This window comes from Hipposideros armiger, unplaced genomic scaffold (assembly GCF_001890085.2).
Source record: "Hipposideros armiger isolate ML-2016 unplaced genomic scaffold, ASM189008v1 scaffold_845, whole genome shotgun sequence".
Lineage (NCBI taxonomy): Eukaryota > Metazoa > Chordata > Mammalia > Chiroptera > Hipposideridae > Hipposideros > Hipposideros armiger.
This window is the reverse complement of record NW_017732195.1, coordinates 285,553-303,704: the sequence shown is the minus strand read 5'-3', so window position 1 is coordinate 303,704 and position 18,152 is coordinate 285,553. Positions and strand designations below refer to the sequence as shown.

General features: G+C 40.2%; 1 protein-coding gene across 1 annotated transcript; it reads right to left on the bottom strand.

The window, feature by feature from the left end:
- Positions 1–6,864: 6,864 nt before the first annotated feature.
- On the bottom strand, positions 6,865–15,840 carry LOC109374605 (histamine N-methyltransferase-like). Its single transcript, XM_019629343.1, is given in 2 exon segments — positions 6,865–9,599; positions 15,803–15,840. Coding segments are annotated over 2 exon segments (888 nt in total). The 5' UTR covers positions 15,808–15,840; the 3' UTR covers positions 6,865–8,716.
- Between the last annotated feature and the right edge of the window lie 2,312 nt (positions 15,841–18,152).

Here is an 18,152-nt window from a genome sequence, read left to right as displayed (position 1 = left end):
TAATTCGTGATTATGAAATGGTGTCTGGGTTTGAATTCCAGCTCTGCTGCTGCCTAGTTGTGAAGCTTTGGAAGATACTCAACCTCTTTGTGCTTTGGTTTTTCCAACTGTAAAATAGGGATAAAAATATTGTCTACTTAAATGAGGACCTAGAATTGTTCCTGATACATACGAAGTGCTTGTGTAAGTACAAATGTTAGAGCAGAGTGGGACCCTGACCATGTTGTGAAACACAGTTCACATTTATGTTTGTCTTCAAGCTCTCTTTTCCGTATCCCCTTCCACTTTCAGTCTCGTCACATTATCCTCCTGTTGATCACTGTTCTCCAGGGCTGCAAAATTAGCCTTTCCTGCTGTTCTTCCTCCAGCAAAACTCTCGCTGTAGTAGTGTCCAATATTTCAGCTAGAAATACAGAGTTAAACAGATGGATGAAACAAATTCCTTTAGTAGTGAATTAATACACAAATGCTTAAATTTTAAAAGATGATTTGTTAACTCAAATGACCTTAATTTTGAAGATTTCATATTGTGAAAAAAAGCGAAGAAGTCAAGTAATAGAAATATGATTTAATGTGATGTGCCTCTAAGATTAATTTTACAAGCACATAGAAAAAGAAAGTCATGTGCTATTTGTGAAGTTCTTGAAATGTCAATGAATTTGCAGTCTAGGGCTACAATGGTACCATGAGCAACCATCATTTTGGCGAACATTTGTCATGTGTCTGTCTTGTGCACAGCAGAGATCTATATATAGATATCTATATATATATATACAATAATCTCAATGCTGAAATTTTTTTTTTTTAAAGATTTTTTTGTTGGGGAATTGGGGGATGGGAACAGCGCTGGGGAATTAGGGGAAGGGGAGCAGACAAGTTGCTGTCGTTTTGTTCTTCAGTCTAGTTGTGGAGGACGTTGCTTCACTGGCCCAAGTTGGCACCATCATTGCGCTCTTCCCAGGCGAGGCACATCAGTCTCCGGCTTCTGGACGGCTGCTCACTGCGGCTGCTGGCCGCTCACGCTGGCTGCTGGCCGCTCACGCTGGCTGCTGGCTACACACGGTAGCCCATGGCAACCCACTGCCACAGGGGCTGCAGCCTACGCCGTCGCTGGTGACTCACGGCAGCCCAGCTCCAGGTTGAGCTGTTGTTCAGCATCTTAGCTGTGGAGGGCAGTGTCACTGGCCCTCATATGTGGGATCCGAACCGGGGCCCTCTGGCGTCCCAAGCCAGTTCTTAACCATCGCGCCACTCGGCCGGCCCGGGCTGATTCGTTTTGAGGACTGGCCATGACTACATTGTAGAAGCTGTTGTGCAGGGGCTGACCCTATGGAGCAGGATTCACTTTAACAGAGCTCTAGTGCCTACTGAGTCTGCCTTTTAGGCGTGTTGTTTGTGTAGGTAGTTGGGTGGTGCTCTGGTGTGGTCTGAAGCTGGCAACCTGGTGTGTTGGTTCTGGGGCCTCTTGAGAGGGGCTCTGTTGCAGGCCAAGGCTGCTTCCTGTCTCCTGCCTGGGGCCACTTGGTATAAGCTATTATACAAAGTGATCTGCAGTTGGTTGCCACTTGTGATGGGCTTGAAGGTGCCTGGAAGAGGCTAATCTGTGAAGTGAGGCTTGCAGTCAGTAGTACTGGGCTTGGGGTTGCTTCACAAGAGCTATAGGGCATGCCAAGACCAGATGCTGCTTGTTCGGGGTTTCTGAACCTTTGACAGGTTTTAGGAAAGTTCACAGCATGAGCCAAGACAGGCCGTTTGTAGGGAAGAGCCAGTGGAAGCGGCTTGGGTGGGCCTGCAAGTTGGGTCGGGTGAGATCTCAGGGGCGAATGGCGTTAGCTAGGTTGACGGGGACTCAGATATGATGCCCTCCTACGTGTGCAGGCTGGGTGGTGGCAGGGCTTAGCAAAGGAACAATGGCTTCTGCCAGCGCTTCTGTCTGAGAGAAAGCTGCTCCTCCAGCCATCACTCTGAAGCCAAACAATTCAGTTCCTCTCTGTGTGTCCCTTGCTCTTTTGAGCTGCTGCTCCAACGCTGGAATTCATTCTGAGTGATTCTGTCAGTAAGGTTGTGTGCGGGCCCTTTAAAAGGAACACCTGGGACTCCAGCTGCCCTCCATCTCACTCAGCAACAATCTCTGCTGGTTTTCACAGCCAGACGTTATGGGGACTTTTCCTCTTGGCACTGGAACCCTGGACTGGGGAGCCTGGTGTTGGGCTGGGACCCCTCACTCCTCAGGGGAGACCCCTGCAGCCATGATATCCCTCCCCATTGTTAACCGCCACAAGTGGGGATGGGTCCAGCCCATTCCGTGTCTCCACCCTTCCTACCCGTCTCCACATTGCTTCTTTTGTATGTTCTTAGTTATAGGACTTGGTGATTCTCAATTATGGTTGTTCTGTAGACGTAACTTTTGAGTTGGTCATGGGAGGAAGCAAGCACAATACTTACCTACTCTGCCATCTTGACCAGAAGCCCTCTCTTTTAGCAATGTTTTGTAGTTTTCATTGTACAAATCTTTCTCTCCTTGGTTAATTCCTAAGTATTTATTCTTTTTGATGGTATAGTAAATGGAATTGTTTTAAGATTGTTCATTGTTAGTGTGTACAAATGCAAGTTATTTTTGTGAATTGACTTTGTATCCTTCTACTTTGCTGAATTTATTAATTCTAACAGGATTTTTTGTGGAATCTTTAGGGTTTTCTACTATAATATCATATCATCTGTGAACAGAGATTTCTTCTTTCTTTTCAGTTTGGATGCCTCTTTGTTTCTTTTTCTTTCTTCCTTACTTTTATTGCCCATCCCCCACCCCCGCTAATTATCCTGGCTAGGACTTCTAGTACTGTGCTGAATAAAAGTGGTGAAAGTGGTATCCTTGCCTTGCTCTTAATCTTAGAGGAAAAGTTTCAGTTTTTTCACTATTTAGTATGGTGTTCACTGTGGATTTTTTCATATATGGCTTTTATTTGTTGAAATAGTTTTCTTCTATTTCTAGTTTGTTGGGTGTTGAAATGGTTTTGAATTTTGTCAAATGCTTTTTTTTCTTCACCAATTCAGATGAGGTTTTATTTCTTTTGTAGAATGTGCATTTCCTTTTCCCTTTTGAAATTTCACAGAAAAGGATAAGGGGCTTGTATGTGCTATATTTATTGGCAGTGTGATAAGCCCATAAGCCTATGACTAGTGTGGTACTAACAATGCTGCATTCATTGTGTTTTCACAAGTAGCACTCTTATTATTATTAATTATAGTTAAGCTTTTCAATTTTCTCAGTTATGAAAGGATTGGACCTGAAAGCTAATTTCATTCATGTTTTGCCCAGTTCAAAAGGGTGGAAAACAAAGAAACCTCTCAAAGCAAAGCTTTCAAAATCAAGAATGCATGGCATATGAGGACTGATAATTAAGTTCATGAACTTGTTGCACCGATGTTGTTAACCTTTTTTGATATCAGAGGGATTATTCATTATGAATTTGTACCAACTAGAAAAACAGTTAACCAAGTTTACTATTTGGAAGTGCTGAAAAGGCTGCATGAAAAAGTTAGACGACCTGAACTTCTTACCAACAATTCATGGCTCTTGCATCACCACAATGCACCAGCTCACACGGCACTGTCTGTGAGGGAGTTTTTAGCCAGTGAACAAATAAGTGTATTGGAACGCCCTCCTCACTTACCTGATCTGGCCCCCAATTACTTCTTTTTTTACCCAAAGATAAAGGAAATATTGAAAGGAAGACATGTTGATGACATTCAGGACATCAAGGGTAATACAATGACAGCTCTGATGGCCATTCCAGGAAAGAGTTCCCAAATTGCTCTGAAGGGTGCACTAGGCACTGGCATTGGTGCATAGCTTCCCAAGGGGAGTACTTCGAAGGTGACCATAGTGATATTCAGCAATGAGGTATGTAGCACGTTTTCTAGGATGAGTTCATGAACCTAATTGTGAGACCTCATACGCTGACCATAGCACTTGTATGTCTGTCTCTCTAACCAGAGAGTGAGCTTGAAGGGAGAAAATATCTTTTCTTCTTAATGCCCAGTACCTAGAACTGGAGATTGTTGCCTGCTGTATAGCAAATACTTCATAAAATATCTTGGGAGAGAAGCAAAGAACAAGAGTATATGCCTTGCCCTTTCCTCTCTTTTCCCTAAGTGAGATTGCATCAAACTCAGTAACTTTCATGCAGTTAATTTACTGTGAAGTATAATTATGAAAGTATTCTGCAAATAGTACCAAAGTGAGCAGTTGTGCCCTTTGACTCAATATTGTTGAATTGAAATATCTAGATTTTGGTATTAAGAGATGACTGTACTCTTTATCACCATGTCATTATTGGTTACTTTTTTGTTTTAAAGCCATGTATAGTCATGCAATATGCAATTCTCAAAAGTCAAGTTGGTAGACTGTCTGAAGGTAGATGGTCAAAAAGTAATAACAAGCAGAATTGAAAATAGAACTACTTTGGTTAATCCCTCAAAGCAGGTCTTTATTTTATACAGAACATCCTATAGTGCATTATGTGAAAATGAAACTAGATGAAGTGTAACCTATGAGTGACACCTGCTATATAGATTCTCATTTTGATGACCAACACTATCTAATTTATCAGAATACTTGATTGAAGTATTTTACTGACTATCAAGTAAACTCAGAGGAAAGGTCAAGGGTGTAACTACAAAGGCCAATCTATTTTAATTGCCTGAGGTTTAAAAAAAGCCCTCTTCTCAATTTACAGTGACTGTGGGAATCATTTTCCTGCTTACACAATAATAAAGGGGTTATATATGATGAATGCAGCATAGTGGATAATCAGCAAAACTCTAAAGTTAAATTAATCAGTATTTTGGAAAGTTTATTCCATGAATATAGGTTACATGTACTGTCAAGGCAAATGATTGCTTCTTTGGTTACATAGAAAAATACTGATAAGCTTTCATTTTCTTTTTTTTTTAATGTTTTACTGGAAATAATTTATGCAGAGATTCAAACATTGTAAAGTTACATTTTACAAGTGTAAACTTAAATGGTATTTTTGAAATAAAAAAATATAAAAATATACACTAAATTCAGAACAGGTTTAATATTTAGCCTTTGAAGTGATTTTGTAAATCATGCTATATTCATTTATTGTATTCTCTAGGATCCATCTTGATATCCCTCTCCTTCGCAAGGTTTATTGATTCTTTTTTTTTTTTTTGACACTGAACAAAAATTCTTTATTTTTAAGAAAAAAGTATGTTTTCTCATTTTCTATTCTTGGCATAAATTTTAATTCTTTCCAGTGGAACCAAAACTTTCTGAACCCCTTTTAGTGTCATCTAAAGCTTGAACTTTCTCTATTTCAGGATAAAAAAAATCCATTCATAAATGAGTTGTTCAATTTGGTCACCCTTTTTGACGTCAAACTTTTTTTTGCCAAAATTAAACAGTGCAATACCAATATTTTTCCATAATTTTCATCTGTGACACCAGCTCCTACATATATGAAGTGTTTTGCAGCCAAGCCAGAACGTGGAGCTACTCATTCCTAGCACCCACAACGAAGAGCTATCTGAATGTCTTTTTTCACAAGGATTTTCGCCAGAGGTGGTACTGTGTAATCATAGGCACTGTATGGGTCATAGCCCATGGCCCGCGCAGACCCCTTGGTCTGGGCGGAGCGGAGCCACACGCCACCCTCCTCCTCAGGTCATGTCTGCTTGCTGGAAGAGATGACGGGTCTCTTTAGAGCAGGGCATGGCAGAGCAGAGCACAGGTGGAGGTGGGAGCAGAGAGAACGAAAAGGCCGCTTATTGATTCTTTGATAGTTTTAAATAAATTTTTAAAAGTAATGCTAAGTTGGCGTGCTTTAAAAGGGAAATCCTGTATTAGGAATAGAATCCACAGTAAGCTACTATTCATATTTCAGAAATCAGAGGAATTTCTGCTAGACACAGTGTGATGATATTGCATTTCAGGAAGACTTGGGGCTCTTGGGCAAGTAAACTCATGAGATAGATGCTTTGGGGCAGTAAATCAGGGAAGCTCTGTATTGCCTTCACTGGCATGCCCTCACTCAGCAAGGCAAGAAGGAGTGGGATGATGATGGCAAGGAGAGCCCCTGGGAATGCTGAGACTCCCCACAGAATGTACAGGAGTCCTGGGAGACCTACGTGGGCTCAAGAGTACAGGAGTTCTGACCCTTACTCCATTGTTGGCTGTGCCCTTTCTGCTACATAATACTCCTGTTATGAGCAGGTCATCCGCTGGATCAGGATGTGTTCCAGGTAACTTTAAGAATGCTTTTCACAGCTATATTCTCCATTAATTGGAGACTCAGACTCAGTAACACTAAGAAATATTTAGTGAAACAATATGTTTTTGTATATGAATTTTTGTGGAACCAAGTTATGCTTTTTATATATTTTTTTCAAATTGTTATATTGGAAAATGAATACAGACTATATGAATAACTCATAAAGTCAGATATTCATAGAGTCAGATTTACCAAAAGTTGCATCAGCTCTGTGTTGACAAAGTTCATTGACACTTTAATTACTTACTATAATATTTGTTGGGAATGTACTCAGTGCAAGACAACCTAATTGTTAAAATAATATCTTGCAGTATCTTGTCATGATTTAATTAGCTTATCATATGAAAAAAATTTTTAATCAAATTTATCAAAGTACAGGGTTAATTTTCCTACAAAGAATAAGCGGTGTTGTGATATCTACAAGCTCAGTAGTCATGTGTTGTTAGCCAGTACCTAGAGGAGTACTTAAACTTATGTAGGTTAATTGCATTTTATTTGGCAGCGTCAGCACAGATAAGTTGTCTCCTTAATCCTTGGTGTTCAAGAGGCAGAATGTAGTGCTAAATGTCACTTCATTACTCCAGGCTTAGAGAAGTTGCTTATAAAAGTAGTTTATTCATCTGCTAAATTAAACTTGCAATATCAGTGATAATATTTGATACTTTTCTAGTACCTTACATGTTTTCAAAGCATTGTAATATTTGATTCCATTTAATCTTGACAATAATTTTGTGAGGAAGGCAATATAGTTACTGACTCCATGTTATAGATAAGAAAAGTGAGGTCCTGAAATATAAAGTGATTTGAAAATACAGCCTGGCAAGTCAGTGGTAGAGGGGAACTAATTTCTAGGTTTTTCTGATTTCTAGGTGTGGCCACAAGATATTATGGATTGCACAGAGAGAAAGGGAACAGATTAGGCCATACAACTAATTTTTTTTTTTAAATAAAACAACACAGTTTCAGAGATGGCATGGATCCCATCCAGGTTGACATAAGTAGGTAAGGATTCAATTTGATTGGGTGAGACATAGTAACAATACTCTTAATTACAATACATTTAGTCAAATGACAGCATCTTTGTTCTTGGGGTTAGAGTGGGACTACAGGTAGTATCTACTACCTGACAACATTCTCAGTGGAGAGGTGGAGAATGGCCCACAGGAACAGCATAATATCAGGGCCCCAGAAGCCAGGTTATCTAGGATCCTTTGCCAGGCTCTGGTCTTAGCTGCAGTAGTGGAACACCAACCGGGGCTGGGGTAACTGCTAAGTCAGGAAGACTGGGGAAACATAGTGAGAATTGGGTGTGGTGACTGGGGAGAAGACTGCTGCTAATTAATGGGCTGAAGAATGTCACCTCAGAAATGAAATATAGGGAAAACAGGCTAATTCTAGACTCTTTAACATATCAGGCATGATTCTGATTGGCGGGGCTTAATCTGCAGATCAACTGTCTTTAGTCTTCTCTGCTGGACAGAACACAAATGGGCAGGTTCAAGAAACAGTGCTCCTTTGGCACTCGAGCTCATGGTTCAGCTTATAAGGCATGTGCTTTACCCGAGATTTAAGTGAGATGCTCTGCTCATGTATGTCCACAGATTTACAGCTGGGAAGCTTCCACACATTACCTGTGTAAAATGGGTGCCGCTGCCTTTTATAACAATCCCCATGGGTGTTTTCATGCAGTGTTGCCAGGTGAGCATATACTGCTTTATCAGTTCTTCTGGACTATCCTCAAAATAGCACAGGTATTCTCATGATAAAGGTATGTTAATAAATTTGATTATAATAAAGCAAACATTAATTCAGTGACTCATATGTAAAGGTGACAAATGTTTCCTCATGCCACCAATTTCCTAATCTTCTCAAGGTCTATACATTTCTTTGGCTGAATGGGTATGTGGAGAGTTTCTGTTCTGGCTCCCTGATGCTATGTGAAGTCAGAAGTCATTAGTACTTTGTTATTCAAAGTTTGAGTCAAGGACTAGCAGCACTGGCATCACCTGGAGCTTATTAGAAATGCAGAATCTCAGGCCTAACACCAGACCTACTAAATCAGAGTGTATTTTTTTAAAGAATACATGGATACTTTATTAGTAGTCTAGGGAATTGCAGTACAATTAACAAATGGAAAGGATTTTATTGTCAATAAGCCAGGGAACCTTAGTTGTCATTTTTCCAGCTTATGTGGTATTTAGCCTACATGTGGCCTCTTTACCTGGAAAAGGGATTGGATAAGACCAGCAATATTATATATGATTCTACATGGAAGCCCAAGATTGTTTTGGAATTTTCTAGATTTTACATATAAGTGACAATACTCTATCATGAGATATATTTGTAATTTTAATACGGAAATAAATGATCATTATTGTTCAAAATATAATTTTTGAATACACTCTCGTAATTGACATTTATGCCTCAACCACTGTGAAACTCAGACTATTATTAAGAAGAACCTTTCCGTCATTCTTTACACTGAATTCAGGCTCTTGCAGATCTTTCACAATTTCTTCTTTGAGATCAGCTGTTGTATTAAAGTTGCAGGTTTCTGTCAAAAAATCCCAAAGCAGGTCTCCATTTTCATTGCCATCAACAAAACAGTCAGATATATCCATGGTGGACAGAAGGTCGTAACACTCATACTTAATCCCCAACTTGTCCAGCATCTGGGTGAGACCGGTTGATGTGACATACTGGCAGAGGTCATCCTGGGGTAAGCAGGATCCACACTTTCTCCATAGCTTGTCCCAGCCACTGGTTCCTGACACAAGAATAGTAAGAATCTTAGCATTGGTAGTTAAGAGACTATGAAAGAATTTCAGCGTAGCTGGGATGTCTTTCACATAATACAGCATCTGAAACATATGAATAAAGTTCCACTTCTGAAGTTCTTTTTTCTCCATCATTCTATTTTGATATTCAGATAATGTCTCCTTATGCCAAACAAACTTTATGTTCTCAAGATTTGATGCCTTGGCTACAAACTCTTTGTACTTGGCGATTTGTTCAGCACTTGGTTCAACAACTTCATTGCTGATACGAACTCCTGGGTATTGAGCCTGCACTTTGGAGAGAATTTGAAGATCAATTTCGCCTGCACCTCCGCCAATGCTTAGTATCTTAATTTCTTATTTTGTGTCTCCAATCCTTGCTATTATGCCTGGCAGCTTCATGTCCATGAATTCCTGCATGCACTGGTGCTCCGTGGAATTGTTGAGAAACCTCCGAAAGGGTTCAGCACATCTGCTGCGGTCAGAAAACAAACTCCTCATGGAAGAGGCCATATTTGGTTTTCTGAGGAAAGAAAGGGAGGGAGCCAGAGTGTATTTTAACAAGATCTCCAGATGATTTGTAAGTAAATTGAAGTTTGAGAAGCACTAGTCATGCCTTTGTTCCTCAAGTTCATCCCTTCCTAAACATACATTTTTAAGGACCCCCTACTTCCTACTTTACTGAAATCTGCAGGCCATCAGCTAGCCAGTTCAGTTGGATGTGTTTTATTTAAAGAAAATTTTAAAATAATTTTATTGGGGTCACATCAGTTAGTAAAATTATATAGGTTGCAAGTGTACAATTCTATAATACATCATCTATACATTGCACTGTGTGTTCACAACCCAAAAATCAGTTCTCCTTCCATCACCATATATTTGACCCCCTTTATCCTCTTTTACCATCCCTCCTACCCCTTTACCCTCTAGTAACAGCTAAAACGTTGTCTGTGTCTATGAGTGTTTGTTTCTTTGTTTTGTTCATTTGTTGCTTTTGGTTTTATATTCCACATATAAGTGAAATCATATTGTTCTCAGCTTTTTCTGTCTGACCTATTTCACTTAGCATGATAATCTGAAGACCCATCCATATTGTGGCAAATGGCAATATTTCATCTTTTCTTATGGCCGAGTAACATTCCATTGTTACTTGTGTGTGTGTGTGTGTAACATACCACATCTTCTTTATCCATCATCTATTGAAGGACACTTTTGTAATTTCCATGTCTCGGCCACCATGAATAATGCTGCAATGAACATAAGGGTACATATATCTTTACAGATAAATGTTTTCAGATTTTTTTGGTAGATACTCAGAAGAGGGATTGATGGATCATATGGTAATTCTATTCATAATTTTTTGAGGAACCTCCATACTGTTTTTGACAGTAGCTATACCAATTTACATTCCCACCAACCGAATGGGAGAAATTTGCAAACAACACTTCCAATAAGGGGCTAATATCCAAAATATATAAATATACAACTCAACAGCAACAAAAAAACAAACAACCCAATTAAAAAACGAGCAGAGGACCTGAACAGACACTTCTTTCAAGAAGACATACAAACAGTGAACACATAGCTGAGCTGCCGCCCGGATGGCTCAGTGGTTAGAGTGTGCACTCTTAACAAATGGCCAACACACATATGAAAACATGCTCAACTTCACTAGCTATTAGGGAAATATAAATAAAAACCACAATGAGATATCACCTCACACCTGTAGAATGGCTATCATCAACAAGACAAGTAATAGCAAGTGTTGGAAGGCTGTGGAGAAAAAGGAACCCTCATACACTGCTGGTGGGAATGTAAATTGGTACAGTTGGATGTGTTTTAAACTCTAAAACCTGTAACTTTGTGTGCCCAAAACTGTCCCTCCCTTCCTCTGTTAGAGAAGGGGATCTTTTTTTCTAAGCATTCCCCATTTTGTTTTTACCTGTTTTTCCTTTATGATTTTATTTAAAGATTTTATTGGGGGGTTGGGGCAGGGGAACAGCTCTGGGGAATTGGGGGATGGGGAACAGATAAGTTGCTGTCCTTTTGTTCTTTAGTCTCATTGTGGAGGACCTCGCTTCACTGGCCCATGTTGGTATTGTGATCATTACGCTCTTCCCAGGTGAGGCAGATCGGTTGCTGGCCTCTGGACGGCCGCTCACGGTGGCTGTTAGCAGCTCACACTGGCTGCTGGCTGCTCACCCTGGCTGCTGGCCACGCATGGTAGCTTACGGCAGCCCATTGCAGCAGGGGCTGCAGCCTACACCATCACCAGCGCACGGCAGCCCAGCTCCAGGTGGAGCTGTTGTTCACCATCATAGCTGTAGAGGGTGCAGCGTCACTGGCCCTCATGTGGAATCCGAACCGGGGCCCTGCTGTTCAGAGCTGGTGTCCCAAATCAGCTCTTAACCAATGCGCCACTCGGCCGGCCCTCCTTTATGATTTTTTTGTTTGGAGGCAAAGCATCACCTCCAGCTTTCAAGGAATGTATTTCTCTCCAATCAACTTGAAGACTTTTTTTCCCACATTATCTCCTTCAACGACATTGAGCTACTGAGGTTGTTTATTGTTGAATTCTATCAGAAATGTGAGTTACCATTAATTTCAACATTGCATATTTTTAGGTAGCTTTGGAATACCATGAAAAATAAAACCACCCAAAAGACTACTTGGCAGCTTTCCTTGCCATGTTCAACTTTTTGTTTTGTTTGATTTTTCACAACATTATAGAAATCTCAGACCTCATATTTCCCAGCAGTGGCTATATTTTCTGTGTCTTAGCCATAAGTGTTCTGTTATTTTATTCTAAAACTCTAAACCAATTAAGGGAAAAGCATTTATTGGATATTTTCTCTTTTCAGTTTTCTGTTTTTTTCCAACTTTGTTATAAAAGAAAAATACTCTGATGGAACATATTGCCATTTTTGAAATTTAGGTATTTATGTATATACTATTTCTGCTTATGTATTAGAAGTCACATTTAGAAATATTCTCTGTATGTTACAGTTAAACCTTTTTAGTTGGTAAATGCCAACAACATTATGGTTTGTTTCATAAGATCCCTTTTCTTTTTGAAACCATATCCTCCATATCTTCCTTTTCTCTAAAAACCACACAGGATGATGAAGAAATAAAGTGAGAGAAATCTGTTGAAATATACTTACAAGCTATTCTAAATGTTATTAATTGAATGATGTATAGAATTACATAGCACAAGAAGCAAGATTGTCTGAAAGTGACCTTGAGAGCCTATTCTTGGTTACCTGAACCAATGGACCACTGGGAATCAGGAATTACCCTTCCACCGTAGGAGAAGCCACAGTTGAACTCAGCTTTCTATAGCTGATGGCATAATTTTTCCTTCTTGCAGGAACTACAACCTTGTACGGTCTCTGCTGTCCTCAGGTGCTGAGCAGCTAGCTTTCACAGTCACTTCCCTAAATAAACAGCATGCTATCCAGATGGCCTAACATTCAAGTTGTCTGCTCATCTCTTCTGATAAAGATTCTGTCATACTTGCGCTATAAGAAAAAAGAGCCGTGGCGAGGTGGGGTCTCTTTCCTGGAATATCAGACTGAGTGTTCATCAAATGGCCCAGGCCCCTGCATACTTCTTCATGGGAAAACATGGGAGAGTCACAGGGCCTGTGACTTTTCTTATTGCTGACTTCTTGAGTTTCCTGTGTTTTTTTTCACCCTTACAATATGATATTGTAAAATTCACCCTGCGTTCTGGTGAACCTCATGCAGCCACCACAAAGGAACCCATCTTGCACAACACGTTTATTGATAATAATCAAAGCTTTGTTCTGCATACCCTGCTTTGCGACAGTTCATATCTCAGTTTGCATATTTGTAACATAGATTGAAGTCACTGGCCATAACCATATTTTGCCTTGCATAAAATGTCCTCCCATATATGTTCTTTAACTCATGCATTTTCTTTCCATCCATTTCCCTTATTCACATCTCTCCTTGCTCAGCTAAGATTCCATAATGTATTGCTCAATAATAGTGCTGCTAGGACCCTAAACTACCCCCCCTTCTGTCTTCTTTGTGGCATCTGCTAAGGACTGCAACTAGCTGTGGCAACCGAAAATGTCTCCAGACATTGCCAAATGACCCCTGTAGGGCAAAATTCCCTCCAGTTGAGAATCATTGCTCTATGCCCATGACTCCGGTTAAGGTTGCCAATGACTTTCACGATGCTAAATCTCATTTCTTATCTTAGTACCTCAGTGGCATCTGACATTTTTAACCGCTTCCTTCTTTAATCATTTTTACCTTGCCTCCAGTGACTTACAGTCTCGTGATTTTTCTTTATCATATTGCTCCCCAACTCCCTTCTCTCCTTCCTTTCCCTTCCCTTCCCACCCTCCCCTCCACTCGCCTCCTTTCCCCTTCCCCACTTCCCTTCCCTGTCTTTTCCTTTTCTTCTCTTCCCTTCCCTTCCTTTCTTCTTCTTCCTTTCCTCCCTCCTTCCCTCTCTCCCTTCCTTTCTTCTTAAAATCGCCTTTGCAGGTACATCTTCTGCCAAGTGACGATTGAATGTTGGTAGACTCTTCTCACTCTGCTCTTTTTCTGGGGAATCTCACCTACATATAGGACTTTAATTTCATCTTTATACTTCTGTTTCCAGCTATGATGAACTGGTTTCAGTACGGTGAACAGGCCAACCCTCACAACAGCAACAAAGAAAACTAGATACGATAGTTTATCTATAGCTTGTGAGTCTTTATGTCCACGTGATAGCCTTCTCTTTTAGAGGGGGAAACATCTGCTTCTGGCTGTACCTTTTTTTTTTTTAATTGGGGAATTGGGGGGATGGGAACAGCACTGGGGAATTGGGGGAAGGGGAACAGACAAGTTGCTGTTGCTTTGTTCTTCAGTCTAGTTGTGGAGAACGTGGCTTCACTGGCCCAAGTTGGCACCATCACTGTGCTCCTCCCAGGCAAGGCAGACCAGTCACCGGCTTCTGGACGGCCGCTCACGCTGGCTGCTGGCCACGCACGGTAGCCCATGGCAACCCACAGCCACAGGGGCTGCAGCCTACACCCTTGCTGGCAACTCACGGCAGCCCAGCTCCAGGTTGAGCTGTTGTTCAGCATCTTAGCTGTGGAGGGCAGTGTCACTGGCCCTCATATGTGGGATCCGAACCGGGGCCATCTGGCATCCCAAGCCAGTTAACCATCGTGCCACTTGGCCGGCCCTGGCTGTACCTTTTGAAGTAGAAAATTCGTTTTTAATCGGAATTATACAAGTAAAGATGAAAATAGCATTCCTTAAAATGACCTGGAAGGGCCCACGTGATCTGCCTCCACTCCTCCCGCTCACACCTCTCTATTCTCCGCAGCCTTGTCCTATATCATCATCCCTCTTGTAATCCTACATGCGGCAACTAGCCATGATATAGTCCTTTGCTCTCACCATGCTGCACCACAGGGCTTTCTTACTTCTTTCCTTTGCCTATAATGCTCCTCTCACCTGCCTCTGCTCACTTAACTCATTCTTCAGGTCTCCACTCAGCAGACTTCCTCAGCAAGCCTTCCCTGCCCTGCCAGACCAACTCCAATCCCTCATCATGGAGGCCTTTACTGGACTTTGTACATCCCTTTCACACTGCATAGCATGGTAGCAGTTTTATATATACTTGTGTGATTAGTGAGGCAGTGGAGGACAGTTGAGAAAGTGTTCAGAGCAGGGGTTTTGAGGCCAAGACTGCTTGGCTTGGAATCCTGGCTCTTAAATTCTCGGTGCCTCAGTTTCCCCATCTTTAATATGGGGATAGTAATAGAACTTACCTTTAAAGGTTTCTGTGAGTCTTAAATGTTTTAGTGTATATACAATGCTTAGAATGGTGCCTAGAGCATAGTGAACACTATGTAAACATTGGCTATAATTTTAAAAATTTAATTATCGTTTGTCTTTCCAAAAATTTTTGCTCACCATTTTGTTCCCAGTGCCAACACAGTTCATGACACATAGTAGGCATGTAATAACTGTCAGAGTAACATATACATTAAAGCTCTTGGGAGAAAATGCTTTATAAATGCAAAGCATATTAAAAAGAACTACAGATCATTTATGTAGATGAAAAAGTAGAGATTCTATATTGTGTTATTAAAATGATTCTAATCATTCACTATTTTCACTTGCACAATCTCTGTTAGGAGAAAAATGAGTAATTTCCTGATTCTAGGAGAATTCAAACAATATTTTATTATGGTTGAGGTAATTATAATAGAATTAGTGAAGACAGAGTCTTTGAGTTAGAATACTGCAAATTTAAAGAATATATTCAAATTCATGTATTAAATACATAAGAAGTAGATATAATTTTTTCATAACAGACAGAAAAAACATCTTAGTCATGAGATTAAGGATTACACAACAGTGAACCATTTTAGTTTTAAAATATCTCAGAAGATCTTGTAAGCAAAATAGCAAGGACTTAATTTTTTGATGACAAGATACCAAATAAATGTAAACTTGACAAGCAAACCTGGCTCTGCATGCATGCATATGAGAATATTTATCTAGCACTGAGGTCTCTGGGTTCTTTGAATTATTATGAATTATTAGACATTAATAATTTGAGAAATAACCCTATCACATGAGCAATAACAATTCAATGCAAAAAATCTAAAGCCTTGTGAGAGATTGATAAAGTAGTGTACAAGGTCAGACAATTAGTTCACAAACTCATCCTAGAAAACGTGCTACATACCTCATTGCTGAATATCACTGTGGTCACCTTCGAAGGATTCCTCTTGGGAAGCTATGCACAGATGCCAGTGCCTAGTCCACTCTTCAGAGGAATTTGGGAACTCTTTCTGGAATGGCCATCAGAGCTGTTTTCATACTACCCTTTATGTCCTGAATGTCATCAAAATGTCTTCCTTTCAATATTTCTTTTATCTTCTGGTAAAGAAAGAAGCCATTGGGGGCCAGATCAGGTGAGTAGGGAGGGTGTTCCAATACAGTTATTTGTTTACTGGCTAAGAAATCCCCCACAGATAGTGTCATGTGAGCTAGTGCATTGTCATGATGCAAGAGCCATGCATGAATCGTTGGCAAAAAGTTCAGGTCGTCTAACTTGTTCACGCAGCATTTTCAGCACTTCCAGATAGTAAACTTGGTTAACTGTTTGTCCAGTTGGTACAAATTCATAATGAATAATCCCTCTGATAGCAAAAAAGGTTAGCAACATCTTTGCAACAAGTTTGTGAACTTAATTGTCAGTCCCTGTATTCCCATTTGTACTCGTCAGCCTAGGCTGCCATAACTAAATACCATGGACTGGATGGCTTAAACAACAAAATATATTTCTCACAGTTCTGGAGGCTGAGAGGTCCAAGATCAAGTTGCCAGCTGATTCTGTTCCTGGTGAGAGCTCTTCTCCTGGTTTGTAGACATCCACCTTCTCACTGTGTCATCACAAGGTGGATAGAGAGCGAGCTCGGGGGTCTCTCCCTCTTCTTATAAGGGCACCAGCCTTATCGGATTAAGGCCCTTCCTTTATAACCTCATTTAACCTTGATCACCTCCTCACTGCCTTAATCTCTCAATAATCTCTCAAGTCACATTGAGGATTAGGACTTCAACATAGGAATTTTAAGGGAACACAAATTTCTAGTTCATAACACCATTCAAAAGAAAGGGGGAATTTTTTATTTGCATGAATATGTCAAAGACTTTCAGAGGAAGTGGATTTTAAGATTGCCTTTAAAGGGTTTGGACTTGCAGAATGAGAAGGGAAATTATATCGTGATCTGAATATTATGTGTGGAAAGCAGTGGGAATACAGGATCTGTGCAGGGCTGGTGAAGATTACAGTTTAACTGGTCTCCTACTATATTAGAAGAAAATGAGTGAAAAATAGGTGAATTTCACATCACTGAGAAATTTGAACGATGAGCTCTGAAGTTTGTATTGTATTCCATGAGCAATAGGAACCCACAATTTAAAAAGAGTGATATGAACAGAGCTGTTTTCTCAGGAGATTAATCTGACAAGGACTTCAAGGGGCTGATGTTGGCAGCTTGGTGCTATCTGGTGAGGAGGCTATATTAATAGTCAGGAAAGAGGTAAAGGGAGACTGATTTATAATAGTGGTACCAGGTATTCACCAATGAGTCAAATATTGACCCTTCCTCAATAAGCCAGCACTCTAATGGGGAAACATACAAATAAACTAGTAATTACAATGTCATAGGATAAGTGCTAGGGTAAGATTCAATTCACCAGTAATGTATAACAATTCTAAATTTGTATATGCCTAATAAAATATACTTGATACTTACAAAGCAAACAATGGATAGAACTGCAGGGAGAAACTGACAAATCCACAATCACAGTGGAATATTTCAACACATAACTCACCATTTAGAAAGATTAAGCAGAAAAAAATATTAGTTGAGACCTAGAAAATTTGAATAATTCAAGTAACTATTGATGTTGGCTCAAAACAGAGATCAGTGTAGGCTGAGAGAATAATACACCCAACAACTAGAGAACATACAATAATGCTGTTTTTTTTCTTTCTCCTTGCACAAATTCTCTCACAGTCACCATATTCCCACTTTTCAAAAGAAAGGAATACCTCTTATCCATCCCAAATCTTCCATGATGCATCACCCTGGTGTATGAAAATTTCAGAGGAACAATAAAAAATATTGTTGTTGGAGAAGCCTCTTATTGTCATAAACCTTTCCTAAGCTATTGTCTTTTCCTATCTTATATGCATGTCTGGTAAGGGTGAGGCATGACATTAGAAAAGGGGTGATTTACCCCTTGTTGGGATATTCCAAATTCAATAGTATGGCAAAGTTGGAGTGATGACAATTGTTGTTTGACTACCTTACCTCTTTCATATTCTCACTATTGTCAAAAAATGAGTTATTCCTGAGGGAATCATGTCAGAGCAGCACACTCACTCAAGTGGGTGAGGAAGGGGGTAGAAGGACTGGACCCAGTGCTGTAGCCCCAGCCTTGCCAATCAAAGTGCTGGAGTCTCTAAGGCAGCGGTTCTCAACCTGTAGGTCACGACTCCTTTGGGGGTTGAACGACCCTTTCAC